The sequence below is a fragment of the Enhydra lutris genome, unplaced genomic scaffold, assembly GCF_002288905.1.
Source record: "Enhydra lutris kenyoni isolate GAN:26980312 unplaced genomic scaffold, ASM228890v2 scaffoldscaffold5, whole genome shotgun sequence".
Taxonomy (NCBI): Eukaryota; Metazoa; Chordata; class Mammalia; order Carnivora; family Mustelidae; genus Enhydra; species Enhydra lutris.
Genome location: NW_019154089.1, coordinates 1,986,514 through 2,000,599, shown reverse-complemented (window position 1 = coordinate 2,000,599; position 14,086 = coordinate 1,986,514). Strand labels below are relative to the sequence as shown.

Sequence of the window (14,086 nt, the reverse complement as noted above, 5' to 3'; positions counted from 1 at the left end):
TTCAGTTAATACTTATGTGCCTTGGTTTCCTCATTAATTAATGGTGTTTTTTAATTTTATTTTTTAAAAGACTTATTTTAGAGCGCATAGGCATACATGGGGGAGGAACAGAGGGAGAGAATCTCAGACTTCACAGTGAGTCTGGAGCCAGATGTGGGGCTCAATCCCATGGCCCTGAAGTCATGATCTGAGCCAAAACTAAGAGTCAGAGGCTTCACCGACTGAGCTGTCCAGGTGCCCCTAATTTTTTTTTTTTTTTAAATGGCTAGTCTATAAAGAGTTAAATGTCAAGCACTCAGAATAGATTAAGTCCTCTATATGAAGTATTAATGTTGTCACCTCCTGTGTCTGTATAAGTTTACATCAGTAAGTAGAGTCAGAGCAAAGGGTATACAGAATGGGCCCTGTTACTCATCATGGATTGAAGTATGAGTTCATGCAGCCTTTTTGGAGAATTCCAGTTGGCTTGGTGCTTGGAGGGCAGTTAGGCATCACACATCTACTTTAAACATATATGCCTTTTGACTTAGTAATCCTATTGCTAGAAATTTTCCCCAGGGATATGTACCTAAATATTTGCCAAAATACCTGTACAAGGATGTTCTTGTCAAGCAAAATGTCTAAGAGAAGACTAGGTAAGTTAATTATGGCCCCTGCATCTATTCATTAGGGTACTTTGCAGTCATCAAAAAGGATGAGATCGATGGGTGGAGGCAGGCCTAGAAAGGTTTTGAAATGAGAAACATAAAATAGTGTCCATAATATGATCCCTTATTAGATAGACTGTTGTGTTTGTGACTTTTTTCCTCTTAAGTGGCACCTCTGATGTTGAATAGTCAGTGTGTTTAATGGGGTACAGATTGGTGTGTCAACTCATAATGGACCCATGCTGAGTTTCCTTGGTAATTTAATTAAAGCTAAAGTAATTTATGGTTTAGGTTAGCATAGGTACCTCCAACCCTCCCTTGTTTGTACCTGTCCAGTGGAAACTCATTTCTGCCTGAGGCTGAAGTGTAGTGAGCAGAATTGGTGCTTAAGTCTTGGGTATGTGGTGGCCTCAGCTGGATGGGGCTTTCCTAGAGACAGCTGTTGAGGGATGGGAGAGACTATTACTTTAGTCAGCTTCCCAAAATAGAAGGCTTCCTTTGTTGCTAAAACATTGCAAGCCCTTCCTTGGTTTAGGTTCACTAGAAGAAAGCCAGTGTGAATTCAAGAAAGTGAAAATTGATTTTTTTTTTTTTTTAAGATTTTATTTATTTATTTATTATTTGACAGAGATCACAAGTAGGCAGAGAGGCAGGCAGAGAGAGAGGAGGAAGCAGGCTCCCGGCTGAGCAGAGAGCCCGATGCGGGGCTCGATCCCAGGACCCTGAGATCATGACCCGAGCCGAAGGCAGAGGCTCAACCCACTGAGCCACCCAGGCACCCCTCAAAATTGATTTTTAAAAACATCAGTGTCTAGGTCTTAAGAGGTCAAGCTTACTGTTACCTCCCTTCTAGACACTGTCACATAGAACTTGACTGAGTATGTTAGCAGAGGCTGCAAGGGGAAGGGGAATGGCCATTGGAAATTGATTAAATCAGGAGGCAGTCCAGAATAATGACATGTCAGTGCAGAAGAGGGCCAGGGCTGGCAAAGAAATGACCAGTTACATTTTTTAAGCAGCTAACATTTACCCTGATTATTCTGGCTCCTCCAGAAAAACCAGGACCTTTGGTCTTTGACCTGTTGTACCAGGTATTCTTTTGGCTTAAGCGAGTGAGCATGTCTTCTGCAAGTTCTTAAAGGTCTTAAAAAAAACTCCTTTCTGAATAGAAAGACAGTGGCCAAATGAGGACATGGGGGCTTTCCTTTCTTTCACTTTCCTACCCACCCCACAGAGTCTGAGCAGCCCTGTCATTTGGGCTGTCTGCTGGTGGTCTCTGCATTTCTGGGGTAGTGAGAACATTTCCTTCACCATTCTGGGTGGGCCGGTTCAGATTGACATCATTCATTTGAATAGCTCTGTAGTGCCCATATTTTATACCTTCTCTGCTCTTGTGCATTTTGGTTGCTTCCACTTTGCTGTTATTATAGATGAAACTGAGGCTGACTCCTTACTCTGGGGTTCCCAGAATCCAGTGTTAAGCATTTTGCTTTGAGGAAAAATAGTTTCAGTGGGTTTTCCAAATCCAGGTCTATAACTAGTAGGAGTCACCTGTCAGTTTAACAGGATTCAAGGGTTTTTTGCAAATACCACAGTAGTTCCATGGCCACCTGTGAAAGGATTACTAAATGTTTTGCCCCAGGTGGGTTCCCTTGGTGTCTTCCAGAGGAGGCTTCATTTTGCTTTCCAGCACCTTCTATCCCAGGGCTGTCCTGGCTTCTTGGCAAATTGTCTGAATACCACTGGCATCTGCTGGAGGGAGGGGCAAGGGACTGGAAGGATAGAGCCTTCTAGTGAATGCTTTCTTCTATTTTAGACTTTGTTTTGGACCTAAGGTCAATGAGATTAAAAGAAGAGAGAAGTTATTAAGGTTTCTGTGATCTGAATTTTCTGCCTGGCTTACAGAACAGTTGTGCCTTAAAGATCTTGATTCATCTCTCCCTCTACCTATAAACCTGGAATTGAAGATTGTTATTCTTGGAGGTGATTACAGGTTGAGTTTCTGTGGGACAGTTAATCCAGTGGTGAGTCTGGTCTCTTCAGTGAAATGATACATGGGGAGCTTTGGCCCTGCAGCTGACCCAGAACAAGCACTGAGTGAGTGATAGATGCCAGCCTGTAGTTGTCCCCTTCTAGTGGAATGCCTTCTCCCTCATTCAGGTTTTTATTTGTTCTTCAGAAAATCACATTTTGGAAGATGTGAACAAATGCGTCATTGCTCTCCAGGAGAAAGATGTGGATGGGCTGGACCGCACAGCTGGTGCGATTCGAGGCCGGGCTGCTCGGGTCATTCATGTAGTGACCTCAGAGATGGACAACTATGAGCCAGGGGTCTACACAGAGAAGGTGCTGGAAGCCACGAAGCTGCTCTCCAACACAGGTACGGGGACTCCCTCTCTTTACTGTGCTCCACCCACACAGATGGCCTGGGTAGGCCGGACCACTCTGTGAGTCCAGACCCTGTGGTTAGGAAGGGTGAAATCAGGACACAGTGCAGGTCTGCCCATGACATGTCTGGGTCAAACATCAGACTTTGAGAAGTTGATCCGCCAAGTTAAATGTTTCACCTTTCTTTCCCATGCGTCCCACAGCTTATGATGGAAATAGTTCTGAACATATTTGAGATGAATTTCTTTGTTGAGTCTTGTTAGTGAATAAATACTAAATTAAGGGTGGGGGGCGGTCCTGTTCTTAAGCAAGGCCTCCACTTTGTCTCACTTCAGTGGCTCATCCATCCAAATCTGGTATTGCAGAATCTGGTCAGAGACAAAGATGATTTGAGTCTTGGTAAAATACAGTGTTTAATTTATTTCCACTATAAATATTGCTCACAAAGGTAGAGGCAGAGGCTCTTCATCACATACCTCGCTGCCTCTGTGTCACTGAGGGATTGTGGGAGGGCTGGTAGAATGGTGCTGTCTGCCGGTCCAGCAGGATCTGCCTCGCCTCTTTCTCCACAGTCATGCCACGTTTTACGGAGCAAGTGGAGGCAGCCGTGGAAGCCCTCAGCTCAGACCCCGCCCAGCCCATGGATGAGAACGAGTTTATCGATGCCTCCCGCCTGGTGTACGATGGCATCCGGGACATCAGGAAAGCAGTGTTGATGATAAGGGTGAGTAACTACATTTTAGACATTTTAACAGCTTCTTTCTTATCATTTGCTAAACTTGAGCAATGCATCATTCTGGAACTCACCAGATGCGGTGGCAGTATATTAAAACCATGAATCTAAAAGCTGTTAGAATGAGGTATATTTAATTATGTTGTCTAAAATGACTTTTAGTTGCAAATTAGAGCCCAAACTTGGGCCAAGAAGAGGAGCGAGTGTGAGTTGGCTTTGAGGATTTAGTTGCGGGCATATCGTCCCCACAAATAGGAGGCTTCTGGTAAGTTAGAGGGAAGAAACACCGAATGAAGGCTCTTCGGTTGAGTACTCCCTTATCCTTCACGTAGAGTGCTGCTGTCCTTGAAGGAGTGGCGGGAAGGCTCCTGGGGCTCAGTGTGCATGGGAAGGATGAGAGCCTGTGGCGGCTGCTGCTGATGCTCCTCGAAAGTGCCACCCTCTCCTGGCCCCATTGGACCCACTTGCTCCAAGAACACAGCAGTCTTACCATGTGAGGGAAAGGCCAGCACCCCCTCTGAGGTGGCATAAACAGAGGGGTTTTGAGAAACTACTGTCCCCTCTAATACAGTGCAGGGTGCTGGGCCAGCTCTCAGAGCTGTCTTTCCCTAGCGTTTCGTCTCTCACATGCTGCTCTGAGAATGAGCCTCTTGGTCTGGAAGCAGGGAGTATGCGTCTCTCTCCCCAGAGACCCCCGGGGGTCCTACAAGCCTAGTCCAGGCCCCACTCTCCTTGCAGAGCCATGGTTGCCCTGCAGGGCCTGCCTGCTGCAGAGATAGCGGCTGGGCTGGGCTGGGCTGCCGGACTGGTAGGCTCAGGGGAGTTTCATTTACACTTTCATGGTTTGCTAGTCAAACCTCTCAAGGTAGGCAGGGATTCTGCCCCACTTTTTATCTTCTCAGCTTGGCACCATGCAGAATCTAGCCAGATTGTCAGCTGGAAACAGAGGCCATTTCTAAGGCAGTGGCATGAGGCTAGACCCATTTTGTATGCAGTGTAGAAACACTTGGGCAAGACCACTGCTGCTCCTCCCTGGGGGTGAGGAGGAAAGAGAAGTGTTCATGGATTGCCTGGTAGGCTGCTGACTTTTCTTACTGGCTCCTGATCCCCTACACATGGTGGGGGTTGGGGGCAGGGAATTGATTTGCTTTCTCCACCCCTGCATACGTGTGGCCAAGAAGAAACCTGGCCTGGGTGAATGATAGGTTAAACCCAGCAGCCATAGCTCAGTGGTGTGAAGGGACTCACAGTCCCATCGACTGTGAGTTCATTGATAATGAACACAGCCCTATTTTTCCAAACTTCTTTTCTATACTGACAGACACTTAAATAGAATAAAAGGAACCTTAATGATAAAGAGGAGTCATGGGTGGCTGAGGTTTGAGGGGTTTAAGTGAGTAGATGCTGCAAACATGAAAGGAAATGCATGCATTTCTTCAAGTCCTGTTGCGGGAAAGCAAGTCCTGGGAGCAGGCAAGCTTCCCAGGCCCCTCTTTCAGCTCTCAGTCTATAGGCAGGTTCCCTCATCTCCAGAGGTGCTGGTGGTTTTAATGAGCTGTAATGTAGGTAATGTGCCCAGCGCAGGGCCAGGCCGTGAAGGAACTGTGCTGGGACATAAGGATGGCAGCGGCCTGGCAGGAGCACGGTCTTGGGGCCTTGGTTGGGAGAGGCATGGGCCTCTGGGAGCCCTGGAGCTGGGGCGCGGCAGGCAGAGGCCTGTGAGGCAGCCATGTGGCAGGTCCTCGCTAATGGCTGTGCACCTGAGCTTTGTTGCTGCTTCAGTTCAAGACTCCTTCCAGTCCCAGGAACTCTCAGCTGCTTGCTGTCTCGTCCTCTACCTCAGCCCTTCAGCTCCTTCCTTATCATTACCAGTGTCAGGTGTCGCTTTCCGCAGCTCCCACTCTCTAGGACTGTGACAGCCTTGAATCTTCCTCCCTTGCCACCTCACTCGGTCTCTCTGGTCTTTGCTTCACTCCTCTTCTAGCTTTGCATCTCTTGTTAGTCCACAGACTCTCCTTTGCGCCATTTCACTTGCTTCTGGTGCCTCGCGCAGTAGGGTCCTCATGGAATCCGCCATCTGCTGAGCCCGGAGGAGTGCAGGCAACCGCCCCTCCTGGGGTCCTGGAACCGGCCAGCATTGCCCCCCAGTCTTAGCTCCTGGGGACGGTTTCAGACTTTCCCGCTCGCCTCCTGCGTGACCTGCTATTTCTCTGGTGCGGCAATGGTCTGGACATCCTGCCTGCTCCCTGCCCTGGCTGTGCACGTGGACTCTGCTTTCCCCTCTCTCTGTGACTGTCCCAGTGCTCCTGCCTAAGACTGTCCCCTTCCTTCTTCGTGGCACTTTTCCCTCCTCTCTAAGAAAACCTCTTGGCCCCCCTCCTTCTTAGTCTGCTTTGCTGCTTTGTCCTTATCTCTTCAGCTTCTGACCAGTGGCATGCTGGGTAGCAAAGTTCTCAAACTCTTCTCCAACTGACCTCATTCCCTTGGTGGGTAAGACTTGAGAAAAGCATTCGGGGTGACTCTCCTGAGTCCCACACTCACCTGCCCCTTTCTGCCACTCTCTTATCTAATAGGCACGTCCTTATCTTTTACCCCTACCCTGTGCCACCTGGTCTTATGTGTTAGTTGATGGCAACCTACCTTCTACTTGCTCAGGCCCAAACCTCATATTCCCTCTTGCTTGCTCTTTTGGTCTCCTGTCCCACATCGATCTCTCAGCACATCCTGTCAGATCTACCTTCATAATACAAAGCACATGTGAACAGTCCCCACTGTAGCCCAGACCATTAGCATCTCTCACTTGGATTCATGCAGCTGCCTCCCTGTTCTCATTCCTCAATGCCTGCAGTCTCACTCTCCACAGAGCAACCCAAGTGATCCTTTTAAGCTTCAGTCTGGTCATGTTACCCACTGCTCAGCACCCTCTGCAGGCTGTGTGGTGCACCAGTCCTTACATTAGCCTGCAGGCCTTCCAGGACCTCACCGCCTGCTGCTCCCTTGGGGTTCTTGTTGACTGGAGTGGACCTGTGACATGAGGGCAGTGAGTTGAGTTTCTCTTCCATGGCTTCCTTGCTCATCTAATTCCCCAGGCAAGTTCCTGCCTCTGGGCCTTGGTTCTGGTGATGACCCCATTGTGCTAGAACACTCCCTCTCAGGTACCTCCATATCCTACTCACTGCTTTTTATCACTCACCACTTTCTTACGTGATAAAATTTACTTTCTCATTTTGTTTCTTGTCATTTCTCCCATTTGTATATATGCAAGAACAGGGACATTGCTGTGTGTTAGTTATTTTGTACCTCCAGGGCCCAGAACAGTACTTGGCACACAGATACTCTGCAAAAATCAAAGAGGAGGAGGTACTGGGTTTTCTTGGCAAGCACAGTTCTTGGGTCTCTGCTGGAGGAGTACAGAAGCAGAGGTATTACCAGCAGGCATGTTTTTGAGAAAGATCCTCCACAGGTGTCTGTGACCCTAGGATTTAAAATGCCAATGGTGGTGTAGTGTTTCATGTTGCCAGGTCAGAGAGACTCCAGGATCTTCCATTTCGGTGTTCTTTGTGGCTTGCTGGTTCCTAGTGTGACCCCCCCACCCCCACGCCATCCCTACCTCATCTCACTGAGGGACAGGCTTGGCATTTGCCTGTGTACAAACCCAAGATAATCTTGGCCGGGCCAGATGCTTCCTCACACATCCTCACATTGGGGCTTCACAGCGAGCCCTTGGGATGGGTTTGGATTAGGTCCTGGTGCAGATGAGGGACTCGCCTCACTGCCCTCCTGTCACAGGCCGGCCAGCTGGGCCAAGAGCCAACCCCAGCTGTTCCGCCTGCTGCCCTGTTACTGATAACTTCCAGAAGACAACATTATGTTTCAAGTTAGCAGCTAATCATGAGAGGCTGGAGGTTGTGTGAAATAGGAATTTTATTTCATAATTAAAGAGCTAGGACTGGTAATCAGAACCTTTGGTACATAACTCAGGCCTTACCTGCCATATTCTTTTTGTATTAATAAAATTAAAAAGGATCTATCAAAATACATTGCTTATTTGTACTCCTCAAAGCAGTATCCTAAGAGAAACCCCAATATTATGTAATTCATTAATTTTTTTTGCCGCCAAGGGGGAAGGTTATAAAAATATGCTTAATGTTGGATATTTCTTTTTTTTTTTTTTAAGATTTTATTTATTTATTTGTCAGAGAGAGAGAGAGGGAGAGAGAGCAAGCACAGGCAGACAGAATGGCAGGCAGAGGCAGAGGGAGAAGCAGGCTCCCTGATGAGCAAGGAGCCCGATGTGGGACTCGATCCCAGGACGCTGGGATCATGACCTGAGCCGAAGGCAGCTGCTTAACCAACTGAGCCACCCAGGTGTCCCTGGATATTTCTTTTTAATATAGTGTGCTTCCTACCCAGAGTAATCGTCACCTTTGTGTTAGGATACAGGTGCATGATTTCAAAGAGAGTGTTGACTCAAGTGGAAGTTGAAGCCTCAGCCCCCATAAGAAACTCCTTGCCCCTTTGGCAAGTGTTGATGTAGTGCCTTTGCCCGGTGTTTGTTGGGTGGGCTTCCAACGTGAACATCAGTGAGGTGGGGTCTTGGACAAATAATGAATGATTTTAACTTCATTCCCCAGAACTGTTAGGAACATGGTACATGAAAATCCAGACCTTTGGGTGTTCATACATTGGGCTCAGAGGCCCGGGGTTGTGTCTGACTTGTGATCTCTGTGTTGGTGGTAGACCCCCGAGGAACTGGATGACTCTGACTTTGAGACGGAGGACTTCGATGTCAGAAGTAGGACAAGCGTCCAGACAGAAGATGATCAGCTGATAGCTGGCCAAAGTGCCCGGGTAAGAGACATATTTGACTTCACTTTGCTGCTCCTCCCTGTGCCACTAGGAACTTGGCTTTTTATTTTCTAGGAAAACACTCAGTATTGAGAACACCATTTTCCCATTCTCTCTCTGGCAGCAGGACTGAGGTGAACCTCATTTGTGGCACATGCTAGCCTGTTGTATGTTCCTCCAGAATGCCTCCTTGGTTGGGAGCAGGGCAGGAACAAGCCCTCTGCCTCAGCTGTGCCCTGGGGCTTTGGTTGATGACTGAGCCCTGCATCGGGAGCGCCCTAGCATCCAGTCAATGCAATGTTTGTTAAAAGGATTGTGAAATTCGAAAAAGATTGCTGTCTTTGCCCATCTCAATGATATCATGGGTATGAACTATTTAATTATTCATGGTTTACAAAAAAAAACAACAGTGGTACATTCAAGAAAATCATTCAGAGCCATTGCATTCATTTGAGTCATTAAATCTTCAATCAATAGCATTTATGTTTTTGGGAGCATGCCAAGAAATATTTCTGTGGAGTCTTTTTGCACTCCGTAGAAATCATTTTGAACAGCAAATGCATCCTTGCTTTTGGACTCCACTCCATCATGAGCACTTGGGGAAGCTGAGTGGGGAGCAGCTCCAGGCTTGGTGTCCGTGGGCCTTGAGGTGGGCACCAGGCCTCTAGTTGCTGCTCTTATAGGGTTTCAGTGCCATGTCACATAGCTAAAAGTAGAAGCCATGGGAAGTGCCCAGGCAGGGCCCACCAGGGAGAGGGCTCCATGCATCATTCCCTTCTCGTATGTCCTCTCCCCACGGCAGCAGGCAGAGGATAAACTCACCAAAAAATTAAGCAGCTTCTGTTCCTGTACAGTTGTGATCTGGAAGCTTCCATGTTAGGTTTCTATCCCTTGCAGTGTGTTTTCTCCACACAAAAACTTGTTCTTGAAAGTGGGTCGGAAATTCAGGCTGCTGTCAACTTCTGCTCCAAATGAGAAGAAATGGACCTTCAGGAAAAATGAAATCTATTAAAGCATTATCTTACCTATGTCATAGATTGCTTGGTAGAAATACTCTGGGCTAATGCACTGTGAGAACTTCATCTTCTCTTTCTGTAAGAGCTTTCTGTGCTTCTGATTCCAGGCGATCATGGCTCAGCTTCCCCAGGAGCAAAAAGCAAAGATTGCAGAACAGGTGGCCAGCTTCCAGGAAGAAAAGAGCAAGCTGGATGCCGAAGTGTCCAAGTGGGACGACAGTGGTAATGACATCATCGTGCTGGCCAAGCAGATGTGCATGATTATGATGGAGATGACAGACTTCACCCGGTGAGCCGCCCCCACCCCCACCACGTGCACAGAGGTGACCCTGTGCTGCTTTGCAGACCTTTCCTTTTTCTGTCTATCTCTAGTTACATATGACAGTGCCTGTTCTCTCTCGTCAGAGGTAAAGGGCCGCTCAAAAATACATCAGATGTGATCAGTGCCGCCAAGAAAATTGCAGAGGCTGGATCCAGGATGGACAAGCTCGGCCGGACCATTGCAGACCATGTGAGTGAGAGACTTGCTCTGGGTTTCTTAGGTCACCCCAACCTGGACTGTTCCAAGGTGGTGACAGTAATGTTTTTCTGGGAACACAACACTCTTATCTCTGACATTGTGCTTAACTTGTCAACCTCCCTGATTAATACCAGCAGAGATTTGTAAGGATTTCTGAATTCCTCCTTTCCTTTGACAAGTCTTAGGAGGCAGGCACAGTGTGCGTGCGAGCACCTCTCTAGAGCAGGTGTGTGTATCCTGCCGTCTGCTGTGGTGGCGGCTCGGCAGCCGCTACTGTGGGCTGCTGCTTGTTCTCTCCTCCTTGCCTGCAGATCCAGCCGGGAGCTGTCTCTGGGGGCCTCCCACACTGAAACTGGGCAGCTCGTGGGGGTATTTTGTCTAAGAACTAGATGCCCCATGCTAGTGCTTTGGAAAGCTGATGGGCTCCGCTGGGGACAGCTGTGTCTGTCCCCTGTACCATGTGTTCTCAAGCACCCAGCCTTCATCCCTTTGCTTCCATATGCATGTATCAACAAATGTCGTTCCTGCCAGGATGTCGTTCCTGCCTCCTGGCAAGTTTACACTACATCTCCCTTGATGCTCTTAAGTTTATTCCCAGAGCCCCTATAGCCCATTAGAGTTTCTGTCTGCAGGTCCAGCCCTGCAGTCCCCTCCTTGCTGGAAGGATCCAAGCTGCAGAACAAGTGGCCATGTTTCCTCACCACTCAAGCCAAAGATGCAGAGGTCCTTCTTGACTCCCCTCTTTGCAATCCAGGACTAAGCCCTGGTGTATCTGCTGGCCACACCCAGTCTTTTCCTCTCTGCAACCACCAGCTCAGCCCAGGCCTCCACAGCCCAGGCCCAGCCAGTGGTATCCTCTCCTCACTGGTCCTGCCCTCCACTCTGGGACATGGCCATCAGCACAGTCCTAATGGGCAGACCAGATGGGGTCCACAGTTCTTCACTAGCTTCCTCGCACAACATTCGGGAGCCCCAGCATGCTTTCCAGGCCTCTGTTGAGACCACCTCTCAGTACACTCCAGCCTCACCGGAGGGAGGGGTTTGCTGTAAACACTTGAGAGAGGCGCTCTATTTTGTTGCTGGGGGGAAGCTTCCTAAGCCATCCTCAGCTTTGGCAACAGGACGGGAAATGGGCTGCCCTTGAGTTTCCCTGAAGCTGGTCAAGACCTCAGGTGTTCTTTCCCTTGTGTCAGGTTACTCACTCATTCCCCATCTTTGCCGAAAGTTAGCATCCTTTTATCAGATGTTTACAGTGTGCAGCACAGTTGAGCACATAAAGTGCCTGTGAGCAGAAGAGCACTTGGGTGGTTATTAGTAGCTCAAAGCATTCTCTCCCTTTTCTCAGAACCAGGCTCTTGCTGAGGCTTTTTCTCCCTTTGAGGGACGTGGGCCTCAGCAGAGCGAGCCTAGGACCGGAGTCCCCCAGTAACTGGTAACTCCCCTCCCCTGCCCTTCAGCTGAGCCCGGTGTTGGGGGGGCTGTGTTGGGGCCAGGCCTGGGTTGGGATGCTGAACCTGCTGCTCCCCCATTAGTGCCCAGACTCAGCCTGCAAGCAGGACCTGCTGGCCTACCTGCAGCGGATTGCCCTCTACTGCCACCAGCTCAACATCTGCAGCAAAGTCAAGGCCGAGGTGCAGAATCTAGGAGGGGAGCTCGTCGTCTCTGGGGTAAGTTATATCCATGAAAAGTGATTCTCCAAAATGAAAGTAGCCTCTTGGCCGCATATACTTCTTACCTGCCCTGAAACCAGGAAAGTGCACTGTGGAAAAACCATTGGTTTCTTCTCTGTCCTCGGTGCCCATGGGCTGCATGTCAGGCACCCTGATGAACCGCAGTGCCTGGTGACAGCTGGGAGCCAATTCCTGGCTGGTCTCTCCCTGGGAAAAAGTATTTTTATCTTTCTTGTTCTCCCCCTAGGGAGAAATTGAACCTGTTCCAAAATTACAAAGATAACCTAGCCAGGCTTTCTCAGACCTCCTCCACCCTTCTTCACAGAGTATTCAAGCAGTATCTCTCCCTGTACCACGGTTCTGAACCCCTCATCACATTGGGCCGGGGGGAGAGGAGTTCTTGCTTGGCCTGCTGGGTTCCCCAGGTTCCCTGTAGCTTCTGTTGATCTCAGGGCTTTTCCTTTGAAAGACTCCATGGTATGTGGGACATACTGATGGTCCCTAGGTCATGACTGAAAGTGGTGGGTTTCTGTCTAGGAAGCCTCCTTGTCACTGCTGGTTATAGCTCCGCAGTCACTCAGACTGATCCTTCTCTGGGTTTTGAGTCTGAGTAAAGATTTGGGAAGGGGTGGGGACAGGCAAGGTGATGGTGCCTTGTGGTTTTGATACTACTCCCTTGACTTCTAAGTATGTGAAACAGGCATGTTAAGCTTTCTTGGATCAGGGCAGTAGCCACTGGGAGAGCAAATCAGGAATGTGGCTACTGCCCAGGCCCCTAGTGTACATGGGGCTGGAGGTCAGGCCTATGATACTCACCACCCTGTCTGTACTTCTCAGGTGGACAGTGCCATGTCCCTGATCCAGGCCGCCAAGAACTTGATGAATGCGGTGGTACAGACAGTGAAGGCATCCTACGTGGCCTCCACCAAATACCAGAAGTCTCAGGGCATGGCTTCCCTCAACCTCCCGGCTGTGTCGTGGAAGATGAAGGCACCTGAGAAAAAGCCCTTGGTGAAGAGAGAGAAGCAGGATGAAACACAGACCAAGATTAAACGGGCATCTCAGAAGAAGCACGTGAACCCTGTGCAGGCCCTAAGTGAGTTCAAAGCCATGGACAGCATCTAGGGCCACCTTGCCAGCTGCCCCCACCCCTTGGGGCTTCTAAAGATCAGTCACTGCTCTTCACTCAAATATATCTGCTAAATAGAACACTGATATTAGATTCCATAGGGAAATAGGCAGATTTTAAACCTGTCCAGGTGGTGAATTTGGCAAGGACATACTTGTGTTTAAATTGGTCAGAAATACTTTTGGAATTCAGGAGCACATTTCTAGCTATATTTTTTGTAAGTTTAAATAAAAATAATTCCATAACCAAAGAGAAACCCACATAACTTGTTAGTGGCACTCTTGACCGAGTTCTCAGTGTGGCATTAGGGGTTGAGATGCGGGGATCCGAATCCGTTTTGGCTAGGGAGGTAGCTTCCACCAGTCCTGGTTTCTGGGGGTTTGGCTGGTGTCACATGACCAAAGATGTTCCCGAGTAGCTACCTGGGCATCTTAGGAAGCTGTGCCTGGAGAAGGAGCGTTCCCAGAAAGGTTTTGGGGGGACAAACCACATGAAGCTCAGTAGAACATAATGCATCATGAAGAAAACTGATTACTCTCTTTATGACATGAAATGAGAATTTTAATGCCTGGTTACAATTACTAATGTACTCTGCTGCAGGACATTAATAAAGTTGCTTTTTTCAGACTAGAATGTTGTGATGCCCTAATCAGAACATGCTTTTTTCCCTTTCTCAGCTTCAAATACAAATTCATCATTGGGCTCACTTCTAATAATTGCAGTGTTTCCTGCCTTGGGCTTTGCAACAGAAGCCTGATAAAAAATAGTGTTTGCTTAGGCAATAATTTAGACTTTACCTTATTTGTGATTACTATAGCGATTACTATAGCTAAAAGGTATAATTTTGCTGTCTTATTTAAATTTTATGAATTTAAATGTTTTTTACACTAACTTTTCCCAGTAAAGTCCACTATGAAACCAAGTCTGAGAGGCCAAGGTGATTTTCTTTGCCTTCTAGTGGGTCGGGTTTTACATTAATTTCTTGGATTTGCCCAGAGCATCTGCAGTGCCCTGGTCCCTCATGGTGTCCCTCTGCCCTGGGGATAGTGTTGCCCAGCCAGAAACACTGTCTGTGCCTCTAAGCTGATAGCTGTCAGGGCTTTGACACTTATGTGCCAGTTCCCCCTCCCCCACT

General features: G+C 48.3%; 1 protein-coding gene across 1 annotated transcript in view; it reads left to right on the top strand.

Annotated features, from left to right (window-relative positions):
- Positions 1–13,580, top strand: part of LOC111140819 (catenin alpha 1) — a 180,043-nt gene extending 166,463 nt beyond the window's left edge. Inside the window, exons 12-18 of the mRNA XM_022493010.1 lie at positions 2,827–3,027; positions 3,608–3,759; positions 8,509–8,619; positions 9,740–9,921; positions 10,038–10,143; positions 11,685–11,819; positions 12,660–13,580. Coding sequence (XP_022348718.1) covers positions 2,827–3,027; positions 3,608–3,759; positions 8,509–8,619; positions 9,740–9,921; positions 10,038–10,143; positions 11,685–11,819; positions 12,660–12,947 — 1,175 coding nt within the window. The 3' untranslated portion in view covers positions 12,948–13,580. The remainder of the gene's footprint in view (positions 1–2,826; positions 3,028–3,607; positions 3,760–8,508; positions 8,620–9,739; positions 9,922–10,037; positions 10,144–11,684; positions 11,820–12,659) is intronic.
- Positions 13,581–14,086: the final 506 nt, after the last annotated feature.